The 24,748-nt window shown below is 46.2% G+C and overlaps 1 protein-coding gene across 5 annotated transcripts in view; it reads left to right on the top strand.

Annotated features, from left to right (window-relative positions):
- IFFO1 (intermediate filament family orphan 1) overlaps positions 1–24,748 on the top strand; it is a 237,387-nt gene that overhangs the window by 63,563 nt on the left and 149,076 nt on the right. For 2 of the 5 annotated variants that reach the window (XM_069243097.1, XM_069243101.1), the window contains 2 exons: positions 5,479–5,651; positions 6,437–6,557. In XM_069243097.1, coding sequence (XP_069099198.1) covers positions 5,479–5,651; positions 6,437–6,557 — 294 coding nt within the window. Of the gene's footprint in view, positions 1–2,197; positions 2,213–5,478; positions 5,652–6,436; positions 6,558–24,748 lie in introns of all 5 variants that reach the window. The other 3 variants (XM_069243099.1, XM_069243098.1, XM_069243100.1) reach the window with 3 other exon arrangements.

The following is a 24,748-nucleotide window of genomic DNA, read 5'->3' as shown; positions in this document are numbered from 1 at the left end:
ATGGTAGGGCACTGCAGCGGGCGAGGACTGAGATACAAGGTCTCTGTATAGGAATGGGAGGGCACTGGAGCGGGCAAGGACTGAGATACAAGGTCTCTGTATAGGAACAGTAGGGCACTTCAGCAGGCGATGACTGAGATACAAAGTCTCTGTATGGGAACGGTAGGGCACTGCAGCGGATGAGGACTGAGATACAAGGTATCAGTATAGGAATGGTAGGGCACTGCAGCCGGCGAGCCTCAGTACTTGAACATCCAGAGTGCTTCAAGTCAAGAGTGAGATGCACTTCTAGGGATGCCGGAGCAGCAGGGACTGCTTCGGGTCAGCATTGCGGTGCACTCACGGTATATTCGATCTGGACTCCATTCGTGTCCACCTGGTCCTGTCTGACTACAAGGCCAGCTCCCACACCTGGACCCTCCACGCTAATCCTGAGCCATAGCTCCGGCTTTTATTAAAGCACATAGCTTCGAGGAACATTATGCAGTAAACAGGCTCTCGTGACACTGCATATCATAAGCTTCAGGTACAGTGCACAACCGAAGCTCACATAACAGCACACACTCGCATCATAGCAAATAAGGTTGCATGGCGCGCATTCTCACATAGCACAAGGACTCGCCACGGGTTAAAAAACACAAAATTTTACATTTCATTGCACAGACGATTGCAATAATGACAAGCTGCCTTTAATAGCCTGCGTGACCATGCACCGCTCCCAACCAGGGCACTGATATTGCTTGCATGGGAGTACCCACACTCCGAGCAGTGAAGGCACACTGTCCACAATTCGGATAGGTAAATCCCCCGTTACCTGCATGTAGCGCAACTCTGCCATCTAGTGGTCATGTACAAAATAACAAATTACAAAAAGCTTCCATCGTAGCACTGTGACGTAAACCATCCTAATGCCTGAAGTAGGGGGTCGCAGACAGTGTTTAACGTGTGCCAGCAGGGGCACCAGGACTCATTTTTAAGGCAGGATACCCATTTTAATCCTCAAACAATGAGCCATCACCACGAGTGACGGAGAAGCAACGACAGGCAGAGAAAGATCTGAAAACAGTCACAAAGGAGAAAGCAGGGTTAAAAAGACACTGCATGAGTGAATTAAATGCTCAGGAAGTGTAGGGTAGCTCGACAGAGACAAATGATTTGTAAATCGATCTAATTCCCAAAGACAGCCAAGCGCGGAAGACGTATTTATTCTGTTCTGAGGGAGAAGAGTTGGGTCTCAGTGTGGGAATTGCTTGGGGCTTTGTAGGTAAGGGCTGTGCTACATTTACAAAGCGGAGGGTGGTCTCTGAAGCCGTGTCAGTAGAGGTCGCTGGAGGTGGCTTGCGAGGTAACTCAGTAGTATTATGCAGGCCTGTGGCTGAAAGAGCAGTGGTGCTGTTTGAGATCCAGCTGTACTGGCAGAGAAGTGTGCGGGAGCTGCACCGCCGAGGCTGCAGGCCAGAGGGAGGTGCTTCGGCACAGATGTATGTGGGGGTCCAGAGCTAGAATGGAAGGGGTTTGTGCAGGTGAGGCTTGAAGTGCACAGACGGAGCTATGCGTGGGTCTAGGTTCTGGAATAACAAAGGGCTTTGCAGGTCAGGACTGAGATGCATCAGCCCTGTGAGCTGGTCCCGGTACTGGAATAGCAGGCGGGTGCTTCAGTGTGGGGTTAACATGAACCGGCAGACCTGACAATTCCATGTAATCTGTTGCGCCCCCTGAAACTGTAATTTCCCTTTTACCGCTCTTTCCCTTTTCATGAACCCATCCCCTCACTTCCTTCTGCCTTCCCTCCTTTCCCCAGCCTTCCCTGATCTCTGCCTTCTCTCCTCCTTCAGTCTCGCCCCCTCTTCCTCCATTCTCCAACTTCTTCCTCCTTTTGTCAGTTTAATGAGAATTAACGCCTGTCTACTTTCCACATTTAGAATTTTGAGATGACATTTTAATATTTCCTGAACATTAGATGTGACCATAATAACTTTCCACAAATGTTACTGCTCCCTTCCATGTGCACCCCTCCTCTCCTCCCTTCATGACGTCATCCCACCACCCTCCCCTGCTCATCTTCCCTCACCCCCTCCTGTTTTCCCACCGCCCCCCCCTGTTTCCGTTCATTGCATTTACTGCGCGCCTCGACGCCTCTCGCTCTCTCCTACCCTCTCACGGCTTTCTTCACCTTTCCTTCTGCCCTTTACCGTAGCAGGGGGTGCTACAGGTGAGCGCCGAGGTGCATTGGCAGAGCGAGTTGTGGGGATCTGTATTTTTTTTTACCGCAGGTGCTACAGGTCAGGGGTGAGATGCAATGTAGGAGTCGTGTGTTTAGGCCTCTGCACGTCTAAGGCAAGGGTGGTGTATGGCAGCCAGGAGGTACATTGGCGGCGCTGTGCCTGGGCCCTACTCCTGGAGTGCCCGGGCTGTGCTACAGGGGAGAACCAGGGTTCATTGACTGAGCCTTGTTTACCCTCAGAACCAGCACAGCAGGTGGGACTGGTTGTCAGGATTGGATGTTTTGGCAAAGCTGTGTGTGGCTGTCAGTATGGATTCAGCTGAGGGGGCCACAGGTCAGGATTGAGGCGCTAAGTCGGCTCTGTGGGGTCGCCCCGGCACTAAAGGTCTAGGATGAAAGGTTAAGTTTCAGGTGCAATGACAGAACTGTGTGTGGCTCCACGTACACTAATTGTAAGGGCATGCGGCGAGACAGGAATGAAAGTCACTGGCCCAGACGAGTTCTTTGTGGGTCCCCTTAGTGGATACCTCTGCATGCTGCCTAGGTTTGGGGTGCATTGCCACAGCGATGAATAGTGTTGATGTTGCAGTCCAGGTCTGAGCTGCGGGACCCAGTACTTGTACAGGGGGTGGGGGTGCAGCAGGTCAGAGCTGTGCTTGGATCCCACTAGAGAAAGACCATAGTCTCGAGGCACGGCTTCAGGTGTTTTGAAGGGCAGTGGAAGGGACCCAGTGTTGACACACACAACACGGTGCTGCAGTGCGGGGCTGAGGCACATTGGCCAAGCTAAACCAGTTTTCATTACGGAGCAAGAAGTTTGTTTCAGTCTCTGTCTTTTCTTTCTCTCTCTGTCCCGTTCTCTCTTCTTCCCTCTGTCTCTTATTCCACATTGTATGTGTACGCCGAGGGAATATTTTCTCACTACATTAAATGCAGAGATCAGAACACAATTTCCATGATAAATCTTTGAAAAGAAATTGCCCAAATATTTTAGAAATTGACCAACTCTATACATAAGACATTTGATGAAGTTTGGTTAAGCTGTCTATGAAGTCGAGAGACACTTCCAGTCAGACTCGATCACATTCGTGACATGACGACAGAGGTTGCCATATTTTAAATGCAGTGAACCCTGGAAGCTGAGCATGGTCATCTAAAAAAAAAACTGCGAAAAAAATACTCAGGTATGAAAATGTTCAGATCATGAATAAGTGAACGAGTTCTAAACTTATGTTCAGACATATTCCCGTGTACAGTATTCTGCCTCAAGATCAATTCGAAGTATAAATAGAATGCCTACAGGCTTCACTGCTATATTGAAATGGGTAAACAGACAGGTCTTCACACTCTGTATTTTTGGTACGCTGATTGCCCAAACCTAGTGCTGTCAACACCTGTGAAATCCCACGAATGATGTTATACTCCTGAGATGTTTCCGATAATTCACAGAGGTAACGTTATTCCTGTGATTTTCGCATTAGATTTTAGGGGAGGCCTAGTTTCAGCCCAGTTTCCTTGATACCTTGTGATTATTCTGCAAGCATTGCTCCTGAGATATGCTTAATCATTAATCTGTGAGTAAGCAGGCATGGTAGCATCCTTGGACCTCAATGTGACCATCGGTCTCTTTCTGCTACTGCCATTACATGTCTTTAAAAAAGTATGTGTGTGTGTGGGGGGGGGAGGGGGGTAAGATTCTTGCAAATGACACGTGAACACCTAAGATGTAGATTCTGCAGCAGAGGTGGCACTGTCATGTTCTCAATTTGAACAGAAATCTAGAACAAATGATGCAAATCAACCACAGTGCAGAAGTGTGGCTCAATGGTTAGAGTGGAAGACCCTGATGCAGAAATCTGGCCCGGGACCAGGGTCTTGGGCTCAATTTCCTCAGACCTGATAGTTCTGTCATCGGTGCCTGATCTAATTCATGGGTCCCACTTTGTAACTCTGGGCAGTAGCTTGCTTAATCTCCACAACGGCCCCAACAGCACTGGGATGCCTGGCTTCACCCTGGAGGTTGCCCAGGAGTGGGCACCTCACAGGGAAACGCCAGGAGGGGTTCCACAGCGGTATGCCTACAGCGCCTTGAGACCCTAATGGGTGAGTAGTGCGCTATACAAGTACGAAGTTTACAGTTTTACAGAAGTTTACAGTGACCTGTCCCGAGCAGGTAGAGGGCGTGCACCACTACACCAGGAGCCTCTGCTAACTAGGGAAAACAAAGCAAAGAAAATACAATTCCTCCTTTGTGGGAAAAGAACAGCTTGAGACGACAAAACATTCAAATTTAATAAAGTTTCACAAAGGAAAAACATTGATTTGGGGGCACACAGACTATATCATTACAGTGGCACTAGGAAAAGAGACGAGAGGACAAGCGAGGCTGGTACTGATTTGACTCGCCTGTCTTTAGGGCGCAGATCATAACAAAGGCAGCAGGAACGTTAACACCAGTACCCCCACAACACTTGTACAGTTTAACCAATATTTATCAAACTGAGGCCCATATTTATACTTTATTAGCGCCGCACTTGCGTCATTTTTTGACGCAAAAGCGGCGCAGACTTGCAAAATACAATTGTATTTTGCATGTTTGCGCCGTTTTTCCGTAAAAAAGTGGCGCAAATGCGGCGCTAAAAAAGTATAAATATGGGCCTGAGCCTCCTTAGTTAGAAATGTACATATCCACCTCAAACACTGGAACATTACATACATAAAGACTACACATTGTGCGTACTTCTTTCGCTCAACCTCCTTCGATCTCTTGCCTTATTTTTGCATCTCTATTCTATCTACTTTCCATCTCTGTGAGAATGCTTGTACGTTGAGTGCCCCTCGTGTGCCTTGATCCATTTCCCTATCCAGATTCCCTTTTTCGCATTGCAGAACCCCACTTTCAGAAGACGGTGGCTCTCGTTGAGGGATGGGAAGTAACTTCTGAAAACACCTCCACTGCCCCACAATATCACCGCCATTGTGCATTAGAAACGTGATCATAACAAAAGCCATCGCTTTCCTCACCTCTTCCTCTTTTCTTCTCTTGCCTATTCCTTGTACTTCTCCCCTTCTCCTGTTCTATTTCCTCTCTCTTTGCATCTTCTCCTCGCCATCCTTCCCATCTCCTCTATCATCTCTGCCTTGCATTTTATCCTTACCATGCGTACCCATCTCCATCACCTTTATCCATGTACCGTTCCATCTCACGGCCCCTCTTCCGCCATCTGTCCCTTATACCGACCCCGTCTCTCCAGTCTGTGCACTTGTCTCCAATGAAGGTGCCAGGGATGACTCGGAAGCGCAAGCCTGTATCAGACGACGAGACCTCTCTGGCGGACAGCGAGACCTCTCGGAAACCCGAAGAAGAGGAGGATGAGAGCACAGCACATAGCATCAATGAGGAGATGAAGAAAATGCTCAATCAGTTGTGAGTAAAGGTCCTCTCCTATGTCTTTGCACAGGTAGCAGCACTACATCATCCCCGCATCCAGTGTTCCCGCAACTTCTCCTTATCCACCACCCCTAAACCACCCTCCACAGCGACCACCCAACCCTCCCCGCCAGCGTGGTGACACAGTTTTCAACAGAGAGCACTCCTTCACCATCCCAAGCCTGGTGTCTCTACAACACTCACCAGTCAGTGCTCTCACGCCATCCCTCAATCAGTGCTCATACATGAATCCTCGAAACCTGCACGTACACATCACTCCACACTTCCAACACCCCTGCACCGCCCCACGTAGCTAGCCTCCCAACACCACCCTCAGAGACACAGTTTGTTTAGCGACCCCAAAGCTAGCATCCCAATCCCGTCCGACCTTGCTGGTACTCCTACACCCTTCATCACCCCCTGGGCCCCTAAACCATCCCTCATTCTTATCCCCTAAAGCAAGAGCTCCTCCACCAACTCTTAAAGCCAGCACTCCTGCACAGCTATTTCTCATAGCACATAGTCAATGTTCCTAGTGTCCCACAGCCAACTCGATCATCCCTCAGTGTTAACACACCACACTCTGCAGTGTCCCACACTCGGTACTCATACAGGCTCCTCCTCAGCCCACACTCAAACACTATCAACACCAAGAATGTAATCATCTGTTGTGGTTTCAAGGTTTTTGTTTATTTGTGGGATGCTGGGGCTTTTCCTTACAGCTATTTCCTCTGACACCAGACTTGCCTGTCTTTTGTCTGACTATACCTTCTCCTCTGCAGGCGAGAGTATGACTTTGAAGATGACTGCGACAGCCTGGCCTGGGAGGAGACGGATGAGACCCTCTTACTCTGGGAGGATTTCCCCGGGTACACCATGACTGCTGCCGAGGTGCAGGTGGAGGTATGCTGTGCCATGTCTCTTGAGCAGATAAACTCCCGTTAATCTCCTGAATGCCCAATAGCAGATCCTATAAGAGGGTTCTACTCCAGCCATTCACAATTTTCTAAGTACAACAAAGGGAGGCTTCTCTGTTGCTACTCTAGCCCGACCAAAAATAAATTGAAAGACATTTTACTTTTACTTCTTTAGCTGATCTCTCTTCCGAGCTTAATATGGATCATACTCTCACATACGAAATATATCTCCCATCAGTTCGACATAAAGTGTGCCAACACCACCACGGTATGATTGTTTGTACTATTAAAAAAAAACTAGGCATAATGCATTGCATGGGCAAACTGAGCAAGTTTGAAAAGTTAAGGAGCAAGACTGCAAAGAAGGATACTGCAGACAAAGAATGTGTAGCAAAAGCATATGCTGGCATCTGATTGAAAAACAAACTGTCCAAAGGATACACTCTTTTGCCAAAATGGATCACTTGCTCAGAACTCCGTTTAGCAATAGCAAGTGTTGTACATTTTGCAGTGTGAATCTTTTCTGGATTTACATGCTGTGCATTAGTCTGCCATCTACTAATTGAGTATGGAATTCTCTTTGTAGTCCTCTCTCTTTTTCCTTTCTTTTTTTTCAATACCTGGGAGATGTTGGCCATTTGGTTTCCTGTCCGTCCTTCTGTGACATCAAACACCCATCCAAAAATTCCTGTGCATGGTCGCCATCTTCAGATTCTTTTTTTCTGCAATTGAGCCTAGAAACAGAGAGAGAAGGCAGAAAGTATCCAAGGCACTGCCGGAAGGACATCAGCTATGAGGGTGAGAGAAGGGATATCTAGGGCGGAGCATACCCGCTTTAGCTTCTCCCCAAAGTGCCACCGTAAGTTTGCACAGAATGACAGCCAAGAGGGTTACAAGGGACCACAGCATGTGTCGATTGGATCAAGTGTAGATTTTCAACCCAAGGGTCTGAAGACGAAGGAGAAGTAGCGAAGGGCTCATGGCACAGATGCAGAAAACATGGGTGAAAGATTTCAGGGTGTTGAACGACTAGAAGCTCCCTGAGGAAATGGAGGTGGCACAGTGAGGGGCTTCAACATTGAAAAGGTCACTGAAAGAGAGAGGGAGAGGTGCTGAGGAAGACATAGAAGAACAAGCAAGGTGAGGAAGTGCCAGGTTATCATTTAGGTGCGCTGTGGGTCTACGCCAAAGCATTCGGACTCGAAGCACTTGAAGGCTACCCTGACACCAAAAGATAATGGTGGCTGAGGGCAAGCATAAACAAAAGGAACCCCACAGGTCAAAGTCGAATGACACCGTCCATGGTAAATCCTCAGAACCAGACTCAACTATGAAAGGGGATCGGGAGCAAAAGACAGAAAAAGAGCCTCTAGAGGAGTCTCCGTGCGGAAGAGAACGCCCTCGATGTCAAGCAGAGAGCTTTCAACATTCAGAGGAAAAAACAAAGGGTCACAGTCGAAATGGAGACCCTCGTGAAGCGAAAGAAGGACTTTCACGAGCCCCTCATGTGATATTGCCCCCCACTGAAGTCTTAAAGAGAGAAGGAACAGGAAATTGAGCAGGTCAAGCTAGAGCCTCTAGTGACACCTGTGGCCCAAGAGGAGGCAAAAGAGAGCTCCTCTTCAGTTTGAGTAGGGTTTTCTCAAAGGCTGGGGCAGAGGCAGCAAAAGAGGGATGGCAGGATTTAGAAACAAACTCCTCTGATGGAGATGTAGACATCACTCCAGACCTTCAACCCCTGACAACAAGGAACAATACCCTGATTAAAGGGTAGCAGACACGTTCAGGGTACAGCTAGAGGAGGAAGAGATGGAGTTGTATTTTCCCCAGGCACCTCTCCCACCAGCACTGAAGGAAAAAAAAAACATTCCTCCCACTGCTACACAATGTCCTGGACCAAGGAGGAGAGCCCTTTAGGGAACCACCTGCAGCCAAAACTGTGATGCCCAGGTTGGAGAAGATTTCTCCTTCAAAGATCTGGGTTACTTCAGAAGCAGTGTAGTGGCAGACTCCATCATCGTCGCCATTTCATGGAAAAGGGCAAATGCTCCCACCATCAAGGCTTCCCTCCAGATAGGAAAGAAAGAAAATGGAGATCATGTGGCGAAAAATTACAGCGACCATCAAATGGTGTATTGCTAACTCTTCCAGCAGCAAAGGGACGCAATGAAGCAGCAGATCCAATACCACCAAGAGCGGTACCAAATAGGGCGAAGCAGCTCATATAGGAAGGGAAGATGCTTTCCAATACGTGCCCAAAATCGACTCTGGATATGGCGGATACAGCCAGCAGATAGCTGTGTAGAGGAACCATCCTAATGAGACATGCACAGCTGAAACTCTCAGGATTCAATCAGGAGGCACAGGCGGCAATGTTAAATATGGTCTTCACAGGAGAAAACCTTTTTGGCCCACCAGTGGGCATCTCATTGCAAAAAATAAAAGACAGTGAGACTGCAAAAGCCATTTTTCAGAGGGTCCTTTCGAGGAATAACAGTGCCAAGAAAAAGACCGCCCTTTCTCAACCAGTCACTCCCCATGGCAGTTCTGTTTTACATCCCAGCTCTCGACACGCGGGCGTCAGTGGCAATACCCCAGCACACTAAGGCATCTATTTTGAGGAAGAGCCTGAGAGAGAGATACTGCTCCTTGAAGAGCCAGGCACTAAAGCATGTGATTAGTCATCATGCCACTCACCCCCACAGTCAGTACCAGCAGAAGGCAGAAGCAGAGATTTTCTTCGAAAATGGAAAACAAATGGACCCTAAATGTTATCCAACATGGCAACTGTATGGAACTGTTGGGATCTGCATTACTCAGGAGAACAAAGGGACATTTTGGTGGCAAAACTAAACTCAGTGAAGTCAAAGGCCTTCCCATTCATCAAGAGAATCCTGCCAGTGACGCAGTAAACTCTCCCATGCCAGAAGGGAAGTCTCTGACAGTGAGGACAGTGGGGAAAGTAATGACTGTGATAGCATCATGCGTAACTCTAATACCACATGCAAGGTTACACATGAGACCGCTGCAGGAATGGCTATAATGTCAATGGTACCAGAAATTTGGAGGATCTAGTGTTTGTCACAGGGAAGGTACAGAGTGATCTACAGTGGTGGAGCGTGAGGGGCGTCACAGTGGGCAGACCTTTCGAACACCCAACTCCTTCAGTGGCCATGACAACAGACACATCCACGCAAGGTCAGGGGCTCACATGGGAAGACTAATCATCAGGGGCCTAGGAAGCCTGGAAGAGAAGAACTGCCCAGGTACAAGCAAACAACACAACTACAATATTTTATCGCAACAAACAAGGCAGAGCAAGGTCACACGCACTGTCCCAGCTGGCGCAGGACATGTGGAGGAGGGTCATCTAGTGAAGGATAACTTAAGTAGCCTTCCACCTACCAAGGCACCTACCAAAGCACAGATGCAGAAAGGCTAAGCAGGCAAACCAAACTCCTCAAACAAGTGGAAGCCAAAACAACAAATAGTGTAAGAACCTTTTCATTACAGGGAAAACCACAGACAGACCTATTTGCAACAAAGGGAATGGAAAGCTATACGTCCAGTAACCCTCACTGATGGTTGCAGGGTAATGCCCCGTCGATAGACCGGTCAGGGAAACTTGAGTAATCTTTCTGCCATTCCCACAGATACCACTAGTGTTAAACAGGTGTCCAAGACATTTATCCTAATCATCCCTTAGTGGACCAGACAGATATTGTTCTCGGATCTGGTGAAGGCGGCACATGGCAGGGTGCCAAGACTGCCTCCTCATGAGGACTTGTAAACAATGCAAGAGGGACAGCGATACCCAGTGGTAATGAGGACAAATCAACAATTTCTGCCAAGGGTCACCTCACACTTCCATGTAAACCGGGCTATACAGCTGCCAGTCTTTTTCCAAGATCAAAGGACGCAAGTAGAAAGAGCCCTGCACACGCCGGATGTCAGAAGGGCGGTCATGTGCTATTTGCAAGAAACAGGACAAATCAGGAAAGGACATCAATTCGTCTTTTCTTTTGCACCAGCAAGCAAAGGCTCACTGTCAACAAGGTGACCTCTGAAAGATAGATAGTCCAAACAATGTAGACATATTACAAGACCAGCAGGTGTAGCGCTGGGACAAAGACCAGGAGCGCACTCAACAAAGAAAAAGGGGTAACCCAGCCTCCCACAAGAAGAGAATATTGCTACATAATCAGTGCACAACATGTGAAACTTGAAAAGATTCATGCTGCAAGACAAAATGGTTATTTTTCTGAAAATATAGTTTTGCAGCTTCAACAATTTTCTGGATTCACATGCAACCCTCCCATCTCCTCAGAAATGAGTAGGCTGCTGAACACAAAAGGGCTTTGTAGAGTTGAAGACAAAGTCCTAAACAATCCAAATACTTTAACACGTATTTACTGATAATAAAATCAGCAGAAATTCCCAAGATACATAAGGGCCCAGGGCCTACCCTACCTGACATACAATCAAGGGAAAACACATAAGCATTCTAAAATAGAATGAAAGCCTGACCAATGAGATGGCTAGAGCAAAACATACATGCCATGGAAAGGGAAGATGTCATAGATACTACACATCTTCCTCCTCACTTTTTTCCTTTTTTTCCAAAAGCAAAACACTTAACGAAAAGTATGAAACAGTAAAGTGATCTTGCAAACAGTAAGGTTATCTTGCAATACAAATATTCAAACTAATGTGAACAATAAATATATGAATACAAATATTAAAACCAATGGGAACATTTTTTATTATTCCAGAAAATTTCTGGGTAGTTTAAATATAAAATACTTAGGTACTTCTTCTTAATACAAATTCTTGATCTTGTTTCATGTCCTACTTGTTACAAACAGACATTTCGTCTGATATCAATGATACTAACCGGATCTCTAAACTTGCAGTCCGTTTTTTGAGTAGAAAGGAATCACATACCAGTTCACTTATTGCAAGCGTAACTCTCTTTTTGGGTGATCTTTTGAGAATTTTACTCCTCTGAAAATTAGCAATACTGAAGTCATCAACATTTTTTTAGCTTTTCCATAAATGTCATTGACATCACAGCTCTGACTTTTCATTTCTAAAATGGACAAAAAGCAGACGTAACCTTTCTTCCCCTTATTCAGTCACTTGAAAAGTTCCATTTGAACTTCTGGGAGGTTCTATATGCCCACATCAGGTCTCTAATAGCCACTTCACAATCCTTTTTAGATTTGATGGCACTTTTCACACATTCTACTAATACTCTATTAAATTTCTCTACTTTGCCTTATGCTTGTGGCTGATAGAGAGGTGTGCGTAAATGTTTAATACCATACTTTTTCAAAACTTCTGACATGGTGGAAGACATGTTCGTCAACATTTCTTCCGGCACCCCTCTCTGGTAAATCCATCATTAAAGAATTATATGATAGCTTTAGTATTAGGATCAGCTACCCCACGTAATTCTACCCATCTAGAGAGATGATCTATCAGCATTACAAAATATTTAGGGGGTTATTCTAACTTTGGAGGAGTGTTAATCCGTCCCAAAAGTGACGGTAAAGTGACGGATATACCACCAGCCGTATTAGGAGTTCCATAGGATATAATGGACTCGTAATACCGCTGGTGGTAAATCCGTCACTTTTGGGACGGATTAACACCTCCTCCAAAGTTAGAATAACCCCCTTAATGTTGTGTGGTAATACATGAAATGGTCGCAAAAAATCAACAGCAATTCTTTGCCAAACTTTTAAAGGTGACAATACCGGATTAATTTTAGGGATGGCAGCAATTAAATATTTGTAGCTGCAGCAACATTGTGCACTTGTTCTCACCAAATTATCCACATCAACATCAATGTCAGGCTACCAGAAATAATTTCTCACCCCGTGTTTAGTAGCAGTCATCTCTAAATGGCCAACATGAGCTGTTTCCAAAATTCTCTGACAAAACATTCCCGGAGGTAGTAATTTCTCCCCCTCAATAGCATTCCTCCTTCCAAAGACAATTCGCTGACCACGTTACTATAATGTTTTAAAGAAACACCCCACCCTTTTTCTGTGGGCCAACCGATCTTAACATAGTGTATGACCTGACTTAAAATGGGATCATTCGCCAACTAAATGCGTCATGTCTCCAAATTTGAGCAAATTACCACATCCCCAATCTTAGCTGTAATGCCCTCTTCAGTCTCTTCATGATCATCAGCATCACTGGAATCTTCTTTAACTTGAAGGGGAGATACGAAATCTGCCCTAGCCTTTTTCCCTCCTGCAGTGTGGACCACCTTAAAGTTGAATTCTAGTAACATAGCAGTCATCCTAGAAATCTTGCTGTTACCTTCTTAATTTTCTTTCCTGATAAAATTTACACTAATGGTTTGTGATCATCTCTTATGCAAACATTTTTGCCCCAGAGATTTGAAATTCTCTACGTGTGGGAATTAAAACCTTTGAAAAAAATGCTGAGGTGCTACATCAAAACAATCACCAATAACAAGCAGGTGACGCTGATACTTGGCAAATGAACAGTTATACGCACTAAATGCTCCACACAAGTAGAGAATGTGCTGAAGAAAGCACACAGTTTCACCGGTCAAGGATGAAGCCATGGACCCTTTCATGATGGAAAAAAAACAGAGTACCTTGTCCTTGGAAAAATAATAAAGTGTAGACTCAGCCTTTCTCCAAAATTGTAGAGTTGAAGGCAAAGTCCAAAACAGTCCAAATACTTAAACATGTATTTATTGATAATAGGATCAGCAGAAAATCCCAAGATACACAAGGACCCAGGCCCTTTCCCCAACTGGCATACAATCAAAGGAAAACACATAAGCATTCTCGAAGAGAATGAAAGCCTGACCAATGGGATAGCCAAGGCTAATGCAGTACAAAACATAAATGCCATGCAAAGAGAAGATGCCACAAATACCACATGCTAATCGACAGATGGAAAGACTACCAAGCCTTGACAAAGACGGGAGTTGCTAAAGGGGAAAAAAGAATCTGAAAATGGCGACTAGGCAAAGGGGCTTCCATGGTGAGCAGCTGACATCACAGAGGGATGACAGGACACCAAATAATCAACGTCGCCCAGGTCTAACAAAAAAAGATAGAGGACCACAAAGACAATTCAGGAACATAACAACTAGAAGGTGGAATGAAGGATGCACAGCATATGAAGCCAGAAGTTTCTTCAAACCACAAAACTACTCGCACACGTAAATAAAGATTTAATTCACATGCAGTGCACCCAAAAAAGAATGTTGCACGGGTGCATAATGTTCTGGAAGTGGGACCATGTTCTGATGAAATTACATCTTGGTGAATTTTATGTCATTGTAACGAAAAGACTCAATATATAATCTTGGGCATGCAGGTTTTAACAAGTTGCTGACCCACCACAATTCATTATAGAATAGGAAATAAAAACGTTAATGAGTTAAACAAATTAAAGAAAAGTATTAGGTATTATTTTTAAAAACACACTAGTGCTAATTTGTCTTTTACTACTACTGAAACTACATGTTTACGGGACAATGTGAGGGAAGCAGATGACTAGATAAGAACAGGCAAAGTAGTAAAGACATCACGGTGTAAACATATGTAAACAGGCACTGGCAAAGCCATTAATTCTTGCTAGCATTGTGGGTCCAGAGTAACCCATTTTTCTAAAAGCCGGCTGCTGTGTAAATCGAAACTTGATTTTTCCATATTATTTGGGATGGTAAAGAGTCCTTCGCGGATGGAATGCATGCACTCCTTTAAGGCAGAATGATACTCCAAACAACCATTGGCAGAGCCAAAGCCCACCCAAAGTATGTTGTAAAAAGCTGGTAACACTAGGTATTGTGCTGTCAAACAGATATAAAAAAAATATGGCAATTGGGAGAATGGTGTTGGAGAATGGGGGCTGGGAAGAGGAGAAAGGGGTCTGTAGGGAAAAAGAAAATAAAACAGGGTAGGCGTAGTGTCTGATAAATAAAACAGACTGGGAAAAGGAAAAGTAGAGGACCAGAAAGAGAGGGATGACAGGTGGTTTAAAAACATGTGTTCTCTTGAGATTTAAAAGGCGGGGACGGTCTAAGTGACTCTAACTTAAAAATAGCCATATCTGAAACATGTGATCAATTGCGTTACTCGTCTGGTTGATCATGTCACCCTAGACAATTCGGCGTTGTTCGTACATTTTCCCAAATGTTTGATAGGGTGGAATTTTGTCACCGGAGGCACTAAATGCCAAACAATAAGCCAGAGTACTCAAGTGGGACAGAAGTTTCACTGAAGGTCCAACTGGAACCAGAAGGGGACTGAATTCTGGAATCCAGAAGCCACAGGCTGGAACACAGGAATAAACTTAAGCACCCGATTAAAACAGTGAACAAAAATGGCAGAGGAATAAACAAAGAATCAAGGGTGAAGGCCGATAGCAGAAATAGCTAGGTAGAATAAAAGAAGTTAGCTATGCAAGAAGGCACAGGCTTAAATATGTTCTAGAACACAGACTGATCTAAGCAGGTCTTTCAGTTCTGGATAGCATACTTCCCAAAAGCTGGAACTTAAGGTTCATGTTTCTAAATAACGGCTGGACTCAGAAAATCTGCAGTATGTATGCTTAACTGTTCACAATTTGACACCAGACAACTTAACTGGAGACATATGAATTTATACCAAGAAGATTCCAGATGGAGGATATAGTTAGTACACTGTGGCTCAGATTAGAGTATTGAATCTACTAAGCAGCAAAAAGGAAAGCCAGATAGAATGTAGAAAAGCTGCTAGCTACCAGCATCATGGTAGCTTGGTTGGGTACATCAGTAAAGCTATGGAAACAAAACTTCTAAAACACATAAGAAACTATTGGCTTTTTTCAACTTAGTGCAAGGGAAATGGTAAGATCAAGAGGAAACAAAAAAACAAGGGAAACTACACTTAAACTATAGATTCATCTTTTTCATGTAATGTCCAAATAACTAAGGCAACTACATAAAGCGTTCCTCTGTGTATTTGTTTGCTACAGTACTGCCCAAAATTTTAAAACAATTTGAACCACTTAATGTCTCAATCCTCTATAATAACTGTAGCAAGTTGGCTCTGTATGCACTATTTCAAAGTAAGGAATAGTATGCACAGAGTCCAAGGGTTCCCCTTAGAGGTAAGATAGTGGCAAAAAGAGATAATACTAATGCTCTATTTTGTGGTAGTGTGGTCGAGCAGTAGGCTTATCAAAGGAGTAGTGTTAAGCATTTGTTGTACACACAAAGGCAATAAATGAGGAACACACACTCAGAGACAATTCCAGGCCAATAGGTTTTTGTATAGAAAAATATCTTTTCTTAGTTTATTTTAAGAACCACAGGTTCAAATTTTACATGTAATACTTTGAATGAAAGGTATTGCAGGTAGGTACTTTAGGAACTTTGAATAATCAAAATAGCATATATACTTTTCACATAAATCACATATAGCTATTTTAAAACTAGACAGTGCAATTTTCAACAGTTCCTGGGGGAGTAAGAGTTAGTTAGTTTTTGTAGGTAAGTAAACCACCTACGAGGTTCAAGTTTGGGTCCAAGGTAGCCCACCATTGGGGGTTCAGAGCAACCCCAAAGTTACCACACCAGCAGCTCAGGGCCGGTCAGGTGCAGAGTTCAAAGTGGTGCCCAAAACGCATAGGCTTCAATGGAGAAGGGGGTGCCCCGGCTCCAGTCTGCCAGCAGGTAAGTACCCGCGTCTTCGGAGGGCAGACCAGGGGGGTTTTGTAGGGCACCGGGGGGGACACAGGTTAGCACAGAAAGTACACCCTCAGCAGCACGGGGCGGCCGGGTGCAGTGTGCAAACACGCGTCAGGTTTGTTGTTGAAATCAATGGGAGACCAAGGGGTCTCTTCAGCGATGCAGGAAGGCAAGGGGGGGGCTCCTCGGGGTAGCCACCACCTGGGCAAGGGAGAGGGCCTCCTGGAGGTCACTCCTGCACTGGAGTTCGGATCCTTCAGGTCCTGGGGGCTGCGGGTGCAGAGTCTTTACCAGGCGTCGGGATCTGAGGAGCAGGCAGTCGTGGTCAGGGGGAGCCTCGGGATTCCCTCTGCAGGCGTCACTGTGGGGGCTCGGGGGGGGGGCAATTCTGGCTACTCACGGTCTCGCAGTCGCCGGGGAGTCCTCCCTGAAGTGTTTGTTCTCCACAAGTCGAGCCGGGGGTGTCGGGTGCAGAGTAGCAAGTCTCACGCTTCCGGCGGGAAACGCGAGTTGTTTTAAAGTTGCTCCTTTGTTACAAAGTTGCAGTCTTGGGTGAACAGAGCTGCTGTCCTCTGGAGTTTCTTGGTCCTTCTAGAGCAGGGCAGTCCTCTGAGGATTCGGAGGTCGCTGGTCCTGGGGAAAGCGTCGCTGGAGCAGTGTCTTTTAGAAGGGAGGGAGACAGGCCGGTAGAGCTGGGGCCAAAGCAGTTGGTGTCGCCGTCTCCTCTGCAGGGTTTTTCAGCTTAGCAGTCCTCTTCTTCTTAGATTGCAGGAATCTGAGTTCCTAGGTTCAGGGGAGCCCCTGAATACAGAATTTAGGGGTGTGTTTAGGTCAGGGAGGGCAGTAGCCAATGGCTACTAGCCCTGGGGGTGGCTGCACCCTCTTTGTGCCTCCTCCCAAGGGGAGGGGGTCACATTCCTATCCCTATGGGAGGATTCCTAAAAGTCAGAGTCACTTCAGCTCAGGTTGCCTTAGGGGCTGTCTTGACTGGTCAGTGATTCCTCCTTGTTTTTCTCATTATCTCCTCCGGCCTTGTCGCCAAAAGTGGGGCCGTGGACGGAGGGGGCGGGCAACTCCACTAGCTGGAATGCCCTGTGGTGCTGTAACAAAGGGGGTGAGCCTTTGAGGCTCACTGCCAGGTGTTACAGCTCCTGCAAGGGGGGGGTGATAAGCATCTCCACCCAGTGCAGGCTTTGTTACTAGCCACAGAGTGACAAAGGCACTCTCCCCATGTGGCCAGCAACATGTCTCGAGTGTGTCAGGCTGCTAAAACCAGTCAGCCTACACGGGTAGTTGGTTAAGGTTTCAGGGTGCACCTCTAAGGTGCCCTCTGGGGTGTATGTTACAATAAAAAAATGTACACTGGCATCAGTGTGCATTTATTGTGCTGAGAAGTTTGATACCAAACTTCCCAGTTTTCAGTGTAGCCAATATGGTGTTGTGGAGTTCGTGTTTGACAGACTCCCAGACCATATACTCTTATGGCTACCCTGCACTTACAATGTCTAAGGTTTGGCTTAGACACTGTAGGGGCACAGTGCTCATGCACTGGTTCCCTCACCTATGGTATAGTGCACCCTGCCTTAGGGCTGTAAGGCCTGCTAGAGGGGTGACTTATCTATACTGCATAGGCAGTGTGAGGTTGGCATGGCACCCTGAGGGGAGTGCCATGTCGACTTACTCATTTTGTCCTCACCAGCACACACAAGCTGGCAAGCAGTGTGTCTGTGCTGAGTGAGGGGTCCCTAGGGTGGCATAAGATATGCTGCAGCCCTTAGAGACCTTCCCTGGCATCAGGGCCCTTGGTACCAGGGGTACCAGGTACAAGGGACTTACCTGGATGCCAGGGTGTGCCAATTGTGAAAACAAAAGTACAGGTTAGGGAAAGAACACTGGTGCTGGGGCCTGGTTAGAAGGCCTCAGCACACTTTCAAATCAAAACATAGCATCAGCAAAGGCAAAAGGTCAGGGGGTAACCATGCCAAGGAGGCATTTCCTTACAATAACGATCTCCCACACTTTCCTGTGTGTGGATCTCAGGTCCTCACCACCTTACAAGCCAATCCTTAACATTTCTTTCAGTGTTTGTGACCCTCAGCTCATGTGTGTGCACACACCATATTAAGTCAGATTACTAGTAGGCAGTGCAGAGCATTGCTAGGTGAAACAAAGGAGCATTGTCTGGGAGGCCAAGTGACTTGGGCTTGGTAGGTGCCTTGCAATGGCTTAGTGTACCAATACCCACTGCTGGGTACAGCTTCCAACTCAGCCGAGCTTTTGTTGCAATAACTGAGTTTTTCTCACAGCAGCAGTGTTTTGCTAGCCTATGAGGATATTACCGCTGCTGCCTGCCTCCTTGACACTATTGATCCTTCCTGATGCTTTTGCACAATTTCTCTCTTCCTGGAAATACACACTGAGAGATATTCACTTGAATCAGAGTGAAAAAGCTGCTCATAATTCCCAAGATTTCCAAAATCTACAGAGCATTTGCAAAAATTGTTAGTTTCGAAAATTTGGAAACAGATTAGGACATTCTAGACCTATGACATGGCTTAAGATGAAGCTTTGAGGATCCACGCCAAGCCAAAATCAGGTGGGAACCAACTGGGCCTCAAGCCTGATGGAAGTGCTAAATATAGCAGAAACCTGTTCCCTGCCTCCGAGAAAAGGATATTTGTATGCAGCAGTGTTGCCTAAAAACGTAATGCAGCAGAGACCAAGGTCAGTCTATGTAATTTGAAAGCGCACAGCCAAGCCCCTCTGAAAGCACTCTGCTCAGTCACTTCAATCAATACAGGCTCTTGCATATGACATAAAAAAAAACATTGGTCTTCGTCTACGCAGTCTTTTCAGTCATCAGTAGTCCATAAAGCCCCCATTTGTAGTTTAATCTAAGGAAATCAGTTGCTGAGTGCAATCAAATAGTACCTTTGTTTGTAAAGGAATTCGAGGGCATAAGATTTCCTGCGACCTAGTTGTAGATTCCACACCAGTGTTATCCCCTACTTTAAATAATAACCTTGCCCAACTGACTGGGTTTCTTTGCTTAACTTCTCTGTTAATCTTCCGGTTCTCCATCAGATTCTCCTCCTTCCAGTTTACAGAAATAATTTCTGTCTCTGGGTGTCAGTTGGATCAGAGCAATAACTTACTCCTCCTTAAGAGAAGGGTGTGTTTCAGAAATGTTAAAGTCAGTCTATGCAATTCCTCTGTTACAAAATGCCCTCTTTGAATCCAGAAGACCTTTCTAATGTTAGACCGATTTCACAGCTGCCTTTTCTTATTAACTTACTGGTGAAAGTGTCCCTGTAGGAAGTTGGCTCTGTATGCACTATTTCAAAGTAAGGAATAGTATGCACAGAGTCCAAGGGTTCCCCTTAGAGGTAAGTGTAAGGAAATGCCTCCTTGGCATGGTTGCCCCCTGACTTTTTGCCTTTGCTGATGCTATGTTTACAATTGAAAGTGTGCTGAGGCCTGCTAACCAGGCCCCAGCACCAGTGTTCTTTCCCTAACCTGTACTTTTGTATCCACAATTGGCAGACCCTGGCATCCAGATAAGTCCCTTGTAACTGGTACGTTCGATGGCATCTGTCGCTGTAGATACGCATGTTCTGCAATAGCTCGCCATCTGGTGTTGGGCCGGAGTGTTACAAGTTGTTTTTCTTCGAAGAAGTCTTTCGAGTCACGGGACCGAGTGACTCCTCCTTTTGTCTCCATTGCGCATGGGCGTCGACTCCATCCTCGATTGTTTTTTTTCCGCCATCGGGTTCGGACGTGTTCCTGTCGCTCCGAGTTTCGGAACGGAAAAAATAGTTAATTTCGGAAGATTTTCGTCGGTATTGTTGCGTTCGGGATCGGCGTACTTAGATTCAACACCGCATCGAAGATCGAAGAGCTCCGGTGCCCTTCGGGGTAGTTTTTCGATCCTCCGTCGGGGCCTGGTCGGCCCGACCGCGTGCTGAGGAACGCCGATGGAACGGACCCCGTTCCGTTTCTGCCCCAAATGCCACAATAAATACCCCTACACAGACCAACACTTGGTCTGCAACCTGTGCCTGTCACCTGAGCACAGCGAAGACACCTGCGAGGCCTGTCGTGCGTTCCGGTCCCGAAAAACACTCCGAGACCGTCGAGCCAGAAGACTTCAAATGGCGTCCGCACCGACAGCCCAACGGGAGTTCGAGGAACAGGAAGAGGAAGGTACCTTCTCGATCCAAGACTCAGACTCCGAAGGATTCGACGATACACAAACCGTGAGTAAGACGTCGAAAACCACACAAAGAAACATTTACAAGGCCCAGGGGACGCCACTGCCACCAGGCCATGGCTCAACCCATAAAATCGGTGACCGACCGTCGGCACCGAAAAAGGCCCAAACAGTGCCGAGATCGTCCGACTCCGGTCGAGACACCGGCACGCAGCCTTCTCGGGACCGAGAAAGTGCTGGAGACAAGCCTCGACACCGAGATGCCGGTGTGGACACGGCTCGACGCCGAGACAGCGGCACCGAAACAGATCGACGCCGAGAGGTTTCGGCACCGAAAAGGAAAAAAGTCACCTCAGAGCCGAAAAAACACGCAGACACAGTTTCGACGCCGAAACAAACTGCAAGCGACCCAGCTTCAGGCTCTTATACAGAAGAGCACTCGCTAACCTCCCAAATGCAGAAGCATAGGTTTGAGGAAGAGCTACAAGCAACTGATGCGGACCATACGCAAAAGCGTATCTTCATTCAGCAGGGGACAGGAAAAATAAGCACCCTTCCCCCCATTAGGAGAAAGAGAAGGTTGGAGTTCCAGGCGGAACAAGTACCACAACCAAAAGTGGTGAAAAGAGTTACACCACCACCCTCTCCTCCGCCCGTGATTAACGTTTCACCAGCACAAACGCCATCACACTCCCCAGCTCACACCACCATGAGCCAGGGTGACCAAGACCAGGACGCATGGGACCTATACGACGCCCCAGTGTCAGATAACAGCCCAGAGGCATACCCTACAAAACCATCTCCACCAGAAGACAGCACCGCGTACTCTCAGGTGGTGGCTAGAGCAGCACAATTTCACAACGTAAGCCTCCACTCAGAACAGGTCGAGGATGATTTCCTGTTCAACACACTCTCCTCCACCCACAGCTCCTACCAAAGCCTGCCTATGCTCCCTGGTATGCTCCGGCACGCAAAAGACATATTTAAGGACCCGGTCAAAAGTAGGGCAATCACACCAAGGGTGGAAAAAAAGTATAAGCCGCCTCCTACAGACCCGGCTTTCATCACAACACAGCTGCCACCAGACTCTGTTGTTGTAGGAGCAGCTAGGAAAAGGGCCAACTCTCACACATCTGGAGATGCACCACCCCCAGATAAAGAAAGCCGCAAGTTTGATGCAGCTGGTAAAAGAGTCGCAGCACAAGCTGCAAACCAGTGGCGCATCGCGAACTCCCAGGCACTACTTGCGCGCTATGACAGAGCCCACTGGGACGAGATGCAACATCTCATTGAACATCTGCCCAAAGACTTCCAAAATAGGGCAAAACAAGTGGTTGAGGAGGGACAGGCCATCTCCAACAACCAGATCCGCTCCTCCATGGACGCTGCAGATACAGCTGCACGGACAATTAATACATCTGTAACTATCAGAAGGCATGCATGGCTCCGAACGTCTGGATTTAAACCAGAGATTCAACAAGCAGTTCTCAATATGCCTTTTAATGAAAAAGAACTGTTCGGTCCAGAAGTGGACACAGCGATTGAGAAACTCAAAAAAGATACGGACACTGCCAAAGCCATGGGCGCACTCTACTCCCCGCAGAGCAGAGGGAATTACAGCTCATTCCGTAAAACGCCCTTTCGAGGGGGGTTTCGGGGTCAAAGCACACAAGCCAGCACCTCACAAGCCACACCGTCCAGTTACCAAGGACAGTATAGAGGAGGTTTTCGGGGACAATATAGAGGAGGGCAATTCCCTAGAAATAGAGGAAGATTCCAAAGCCCCAAAACCCCTACTACTAAACAGTGACTCACATGTCACTCACCCCCTCCACACAACACCAGTGGGGGGACGAATAGGTCATTATTACAGAGCATGGGAGAAAATCACTACAGACACTTGGGTTCTAGCAATTATCCAACATGGTTACTGCATAGAATTTCTACAGTTCCCTCCAAACATACCACCAAAAGCACAAAATTTAACAACACACCATTCCAATCTCCTAGAGATAGAAGTGCAGGCACTATTGCAAAAGAATGCAATCGAATTAGTGCCAAACACACAAATAAACACAGGAGTTTACTCACTGTACTTTCTGATACCAAAGAAGGACAAAACACTGAGACCAATCCTAGACCTCAGAGTAGTCAACACTTTCATCAAATCAGACCACTTCCACATGGTCACACTACAAGAAGTATTGCCATTGCTAAAGCTGCACGACTACATGGCAACTTTAGACCTCAAGGATGCTTATTTCCATATACCAATTCACCCATCGCACAGGAAATACCTAAGGTTTGTATTCAAAGGAATACATTACCAATTCAAGGTACTGCCTTTCGGATTAACAACCGCACCAAGAGTCTTTACCAAATGTCTAGCGGTAGTCGCTGCACACATCAGAAGGCAGCAAATACATGTGTTCCCATATCTAGACGACTGGCTAATCAAGGCCCATTCGTTAATAGAGTGCTCAAATCACACAAATCATATCATACAAACCCTCTTCAAACTAGGGTTCACCGTCAATTTCACAAAATCCAAGATTCGGCCACGCAAGGTACAACAATACCTGGGAGCCATAATAGACACATCAAAAGGAGTAGCCACTCCAAGTCCACAAAGAATTCAAAATTTCAACACCATCATACAACGCATGTATCCAACACAAAAGATACAAGCAAAGATGGTATTACAACTCCTAGGCATGATGTCATCATGCATAGCCATTGTCCCAAACGCAAGACTGCACATGAGGCCCTTACAACAATGCCTAGCATCACAGTGGTCTCAAGCACAGGGTCACCTTCTAGATCTGGTGTTAATAGACCGCCAAACTTACCTCTCGCTTCTGTGGTGGAACAACATAAATTTAAACAAGGGGCGGCCTTTCCAAGACCCAGTGCCACAATACGTAATAACAACAGATGCTTCCATGACAGGGTGGGGAGCACACCTCGATCAACACAGCATACAAGGACAATGGAACGTACATCAAACAAAACTGCATATCAATCACCTAGAACTTCTTGCAGTTTTTCAAGCACTAAAAGCTTTCCAACCAATAATAGTTCACAAATACATTCTCGTCAAAACAGACAACATGACAACAATGTATTATCTAAACAAGCAGGGAGGGACGCACTCCACGCAGTTAAGCATGTTAGCACAAAAAATTTGGCATTGGGCAATTCACAACCAAATTCGCCTAATTGCACAGTTTATACCAGGGATACAAAATCAACTCGCAGACAATCTCTCTCGAGATCACCAACAGGTCCACGAATGGGAAATTCACCCCCAAATACTGAACACTTATTTCAAACTCTGGGGAACACCTCAGATAGACTTGTTTGCGACAAGGGAGAACGCAAAATGCCAAAACTTCGCATCCAGATACCCACACAAACAATCCCAAGGCAATGCCCTATGGATGAACTGGTCAGGGATATTTGCTTACGCTTTTCCTCCTCTCCCTCTCCTTCCTTACCTGGTAAACAAACTCAGTCAAAGCAAACTCAAACTCATATTGATAGCACCAACTTGGGCAAGGCAACCCTGGTACACAACGCTGCTAGACCTATCAGTGGTACCCTGCATCAAATTGCCCAACAGGCCAGATCTGTTGACACAGCACAACCAAAAGATCAGACACCCAGATCCAGCATCGCTGAATCTAGCAATCTGGCTCCTGAAATCCTAGAATTCGGGCACTTACAACTTACCCAAGAATGTATGGAAGTCATAAAACAAGCAAGAAGGCCATCCACCAGGCACTGCTATGCAAGTAAATGGAAGAGGTTTGTTTGCTACTGCCATATTAATCAAATACAACCATTACACACAACTCCAGAACATGTAGTGGGTTACTTGCTTCACTTACAAAAATCTAACCTAGCTTTCTCTTCCATTAAGATTCACCTTGCAGCAATATCTGCATACCTGCAGACTACCTATTCAACTTCCCTATATAAAATACCAGTCATTAAAGCATTCATGGAGGGCCTTAGGAGAATTATACCACCAAGAACACTACCTGTTCCTTCATGGAACCTAAATGTTGTCCTAACTAGACTTATGGGTCCACCTTTTGAACCCATGCACTCCTGCGACATACAGTTCCTAACCTGGAAGGTGGCATTTCTCATCGCCATTACTTCCCTGAGAAGAGTAAGCGAGATTCAGGCGTTTACTATACAGGAACCTTTTATACAACTACACAAAAATAAAGTC

This window comes from Pleurodeles waltl, chromosome 7 (assembly GCF_031143425.1).
Source record: "Pleurodeles waltl isolate 20211129_DDA chromosome 7, aPleWal1.hap1.20221129, whole genome shotgun sequence".
Taxonomy (NCBI): domain Eukaryota; kingdom Metazoa; phylum Chordata; class Amphibia; order Caudata; family Salamandridae; genus Pleurodeles; species Pleurodeles waltl.
Note: the sequence above shows the minus strand (reverse complement) of the source record. Positions and strands in the feature narration are given on the sequence as shown.